The 5,138-nt window shown below is 41.2% G+C and overlaps 1 protein-coding gene across 1 annotated transcript; it reads right to left on the bottom strand.

Moving 5' to 3' along the window:
* Positions 1 to 1,084: 1,084 nt before the first annotated feature.
* On the bottom strand, positions 1,085 to 4,136 carry TMEM62 (transmembrane protein 62). Its single transcript, XM_086943222.1, has one exon. It carries the CDS (start codon positions 4,121 to 4,123, stop codon positions 2,204 to 2,206), a length of 1,920 nt encoding a protein of 639 aa, XP_086799348.1. The 5' UTR covers positions 4,124 to 4,136; the 3' UTR covers positions 1,085 to 2,203.
* Between the last annotated feature and the right edge of the window lie 1,002 nt (positions 4,137 to 5,138).

Below are 5,138 nucleotides of genomic sequence, written 5' to 3'. Positions count from 1 at the left end.
AATCCACAAAGGGCCATGGTAGTTCAAAGCTACCCTGAAGTTCCATTTGCTATTTAGGAAGCTGGGAGCTGCACTAATCTTCCCTTACTTGCTGCATTTGGCAGGCCACGGCAGTGGGGATGAAAGAGCAAATTATAACCACACACACTTACACAAGCAGGGGATAACTAAGTACCGTCTTACTTAATGAAAGAAGATAGGGGTACGTGGCTGTCTTGTCTCTGCATTTAGGCAAGGTGCCGTAACCAAACACACCACCCGCCACCTAATATGAGAAATGTGGGAGAGATTTGAGGAGTTGCAAATTAAATCTTTAAATTGGCGCAGCGGCCAGGGTGGCTGATTACCGAACCCGGACCTCCCGGTTCGATCCCCGGTGAGGGCAGCAGATCAGCCCAGCACCATGTGACTCTGGGCAATAGCTCGCTTAATCCTCCCAACGGCCCCCAGCGCCTTGATGCCCTCGGGCAATTGTTCGCGCTTTACAAATACTGGACATTTACATTTAAATGTTTGAGCAATTCACTTGGAATTTTAGGCCAGCATATACCATTACAATTACACCAGGAACGACTTCATGCAAGCTCTAGGGAATTTAGTGGTACAACTTAAAGAACATTATGGTTATATCAAATAATAAATTAGTCAGTCATCTGGTTACCATCACCAGCTGAAGGACAGTGTACACATGATCACGTTACGTACAAAAAGAGTAAATTTCAGGTTGTAAAAGTAACTATCACCTTACAATTTTAGATTTTGTTTTTTAATTCTTAGCCCCAAGCATAACATTGTTTTACGTTAACGTTTAATGTTGATTTTGTCACTGTATAAAGATATATTTAGTACTATACGTAGAATAGTAAAAATATAAATACTAATCAGTGGAAAGTTTGACGGGTTGTCAAAGTTGAAGTCTCAGTAGGTCAACTGACCAAGTATAACTCGCAGACAAAACTGACACTTGATATAGTGAAGGCACTAGAAAATATACCCCCTTTAAAGTACAAACCAGTAAAAAATGAAGCTGTAAACATTCCATGGAATAGAAGAGATGGGTCGTAAAATAAGTAATTGGTGAATAACTTCAAAATACACTATTACATTTATTTTGATCCAATAAATAACAGAGATTGTTCTCAATTTCATAACCATAAAATAAACACAATCCACGGTAACACTGCAGAACATAAAAGATGCATGTAGTATAAAGAATATGCATCCCAAGTAATGATTGTGAAAATCCACACAGAACATAAAATACTCATTCTGCTGAAGTAACAATCATACATTTTTCCAGTCAAGAATACTACATATGAATGCAAGTGGCACATTGTAATACATGTGACAAACGAAGAGCAGCAGTATACAGAGTGGTGAGAATAATCTCAGTACATAAGTTGAATCATCATGAATACTATTGGTGTATGTTTAACTCCAGCAATTAAGATCAAAAATGAACGAGGCACCCTGAGTAACTATTTTAGTCCAACTCCAACACTGAGTCCAGGTACTACAATATAAGTGGAAATTAACCCTAGTGCAAAGAAAAGGGGAATATTATCAAATTGTTAGTGTATGTAATTATAGTTTTAGGCAAAAGAATAAAGGACTGGCTGATTGAGTAAGGAAATCATGTTGTGACATTAAGGTCACGTACTAATTGACGGGAATTTGCATCTAAAATAACACAGGTACCGCCTTCTTATACTATGCAACTAAGGGACCTGAGACCCAAATAGAAGTGTTGGTGAGAAGACTTCTTATTTCTCCAAGTCAAACCACTTCTGTTGCTTTCCCCTACATTGTTTGGCAGCTATTCTTTGTGCCTTCATCTCTGAACTAATCTTCGTAGATGCAAGAGCAGCTTTAATTGAGGTTTTGACTGTTGCTGCTCATAAAATTACCCCCCATTTGCTGGGGGGGGGGGGGGTTTGGGGGGGGTGAGTGATTATGTGTGTAAAAAACACTGGAAAGGTAATGTACATTTTAATATAGTAATATAGGTACTATCCTCAGTTAAAGTGGGCCTCAAGAGCAGCCTAAATCATTATCCACCTACATAAATCATTTAGGTAAAATCAACAAATAGAACGAAATTAATTGTTCAAAGTTCTAGAGAAAACAGAAGGCATGGGTCCACTTCAATCCACCAGTAATAGTTGAATAGCTAATAAAGAAACAGTCAACAGGCCTGTGATAATCAAGAGCTCTGACAGTTTTTAAGTTCCGCTATATATCCTCTAATTTCGGAAGGGCAGATAGTCCAAATCCTTTTCATCAAGATCAAGGCTACCACCACAAGCCATGTTTTAAGTGGAGATAAAAAAAATGACATGGTCCCATAGGTCTGTAGCAAGAAATAGCATGAGTAGATCTGCCAACAATAGAGGATGCACATTATGACATGCGTGGGCAAAGCCACAGCACGTTTGACGTTCCTGAAATGGGAGCAGAATCCATGGCCCTGGCAACGCAGTAACAAGCACCAACACTGGTAAGCCATTAGTGGCAGATTAAAAAAGACTAGCTGTAAAATGCCAACAATGTATGTTAAACTTCCTTGGAAGAAATGGCCTTTTACATAAACACCAAAAGCGAAACAGGCACCGATGTGACCATCTATTAGTTCACCAACAAACCATGGTCCCAGAGCGGTGTACAGGCTTAGCAGCAATGTGGGATAAAAGGTGGTATTAGTTTTACTTAGCACATGAAGTGAGAAGGAAGTCAGAGTTGAAAATCCAGGCGAGTTTTTCAGTGCTGGCTTTCGCAAGTACCTGAACGCTGTGATCAAGGCGACCTGACTCAGGACTGTAATCAGAAACAACACTTGTGCCAGGACATGGTGGTCAGTAAGCAAAATTAATGATGGAAGTAAACCAAAACGGAGTGTGATGTCATCGGTCAGAGTGAAAATATGACCCACATTATTAATTCTTCCAGCTGTATCTTGAACTTTTGCTTCAATATTATGCAATCCTCCAGTGTATTTTTGTGGGGTCCATTTTAAAGCATACAAAGGACCAGACACATGAACAGCTTCGCCCAAAAAAATTCCATCAATTTTAATCTGAACAGATGTGATGGGAGATTTGGAGAAGGCTAGAACGCGAATATGCGTGGAATGCGCGATTCTGTGAAGAGGCTCACGGGCAGAATTACTGTACAGGGCGGATTTAGGATTAGTTATGAGAGCCACAGGCCACTCATTAAATTTCAAATCCACAAAGTTAAAGAGATCATGGTCAATGGCAAGAATACGATAGCGCCTGTTAATCATCCAGTCTCCAAGTTCAAGTTCCAGGGTGCCTGTGGAATGACGACTGTGCATTACTGGCATCAATCCTCCTAGGGTGTGTAGATGGCCACAAAGATAAGCCATAGCTGAAGCCATCACTGAACGTATTCCAGGAGATGAAGAGATTATGACTGAAGTTGGGTAGTGGCCAAACCATATCGAAAGGTTACTGCGATTACTTAGCAAGGCTAGTGAGGAAAGTGTTTCCATTTGTCTTGTGTTGAGAATGCCAAAGAAATTGTAGGGTCGCTTCGGGCCTGGGGTAAGGGTAGCATCCACACAGATGAAAGAGTAGTTTCCAAACGGGGTGCTGTGAATGTAGTGGAATGAGCCTTCTCTTCGCAGGGCAGAATACTTCCTGTAGTAGTTTTGAATACTGTGCAAGTCTGGAATATTGAAGGCATCGTGGTTCCCGCGGACATCAATCCACTTGGTACTCTCCAAGACCTTGGATCTCTGCAGGATGCCCCAGTAAGTCCGCCACTCGGTCTCAAATTGACTAGAGCCCAGTTTGTCTTTTGTCTTCGCATCTGTCAAGTCTCCAGTGACCAGCACTAAGGAAGGTTGGATGATACCAATGTTTTCTGAACAGAAATGTTCAAAGTCCACAGTTCGCTGGGAGTCGCGAAACTGGCTTATGTGGAGATCTGACACTTGCATAAACCAAAAAACATGGTTGTAGTCAGCCCCGGGGACCAAGTCTACTGCCTTGGGAGTCGACTCATGCAACTGCGTGGATAAACGGGAAGTGGCGTGTAATCCCAAGAGCAGGACTGCCAACAGCAGAGCACCAACCAATACACCCACCATGAGCTTCAGCATAGCGACAGTTTATTTAAAGCCAAGAGCTAACAGATACTGCCGGCTGCAACACCAGGAAGAATGGTCACAGGGCCATGAAGCAGGATGAGCGAGCGAACAGAGCGGCCATGCATTAATGGTAAACTCTTCCAATTAAATGGATGAAAAATGAGCCGCGAAGTAACAATGAATACAATTCTGGTGTATTTAAAGTTCCCATATACATTTCGCATTATTATTCTTATAATAAGATACAGCTACGTACATAGTCGTAGATATAAAATGGACAATAAGACTAAACAACTGCTATGCATCACCAAATTATTGCGATACATTTATTTTAACATTAACTCACCTTTTAACGCGTCTTAACGGCAAAACGACACATCGTCTCATTTCTCTACCACAGATGACCGACACAATTCCATTCAAAACTAACAGACTTCTCTTATAAGCCTTGCATACACCTGCACTAATATTTCTTCTATGTCGGTAACTGGCGAGTTAAAGGTAAAAGAGGGAAATGCTATTATGAAATGGAAAGCTTCTACCAGCATTTAGGAACAACTATTGAAGACCCTTCACATTCTAAGGGTTGTACTGCAGTTAAATGTGTCTGTGTTGCCTGCATTTGATTATTATTACTTTAATGGTTTATATGCTCTTTAGTTCGTACTATTGGGATTAGGACCTCCTCTCTACCAAGATGGCCACCGCGTTTTCAGGGGAAATTCTGCCGGCGATTAAGGGGTAAACGAATGTGCGCGCTCCATGACACACTCGCGCGAGTCGGGGGTAGCCTCGTAAAAAATATGATAGATACTATCCGCCGTCAGGGCTGAGGCTGCTGTATACAAGACTTCGTTTCTGGTTTAAAAATACCAGAAACGGGAACTTCTACAAGAACGTCAGCAATGTATTGATTTTCTTCGGCGTAGTAGTTTTAGTGACAAAGAAATAGAAAATGTTGTTAAAAGGAAAATGCTGGGCAAAGAAATAGAAAATGTTGTTAAAAGGAAAATGCTGGGCGTCTCTC

Source organism: Lissotriton vulgaris, chromosome 11 (genome assembly GCF_964263255.1).
Source record: "Lissotriton vulgaris chromosome 11, aLisVul1.2, whole genome shotgun sequence".
Classification (NCBI taxonomy): Eukaryota; Metazoa; Chordata; class Amphibia; order Caudata; family Salamandridae; genus Lissotriton; species Lissotriton vulgaris.
Note: the sequence above shows the minus strand (reverse complement) of the source record. Positions and strands in the feature narration are given on the sequence as shown.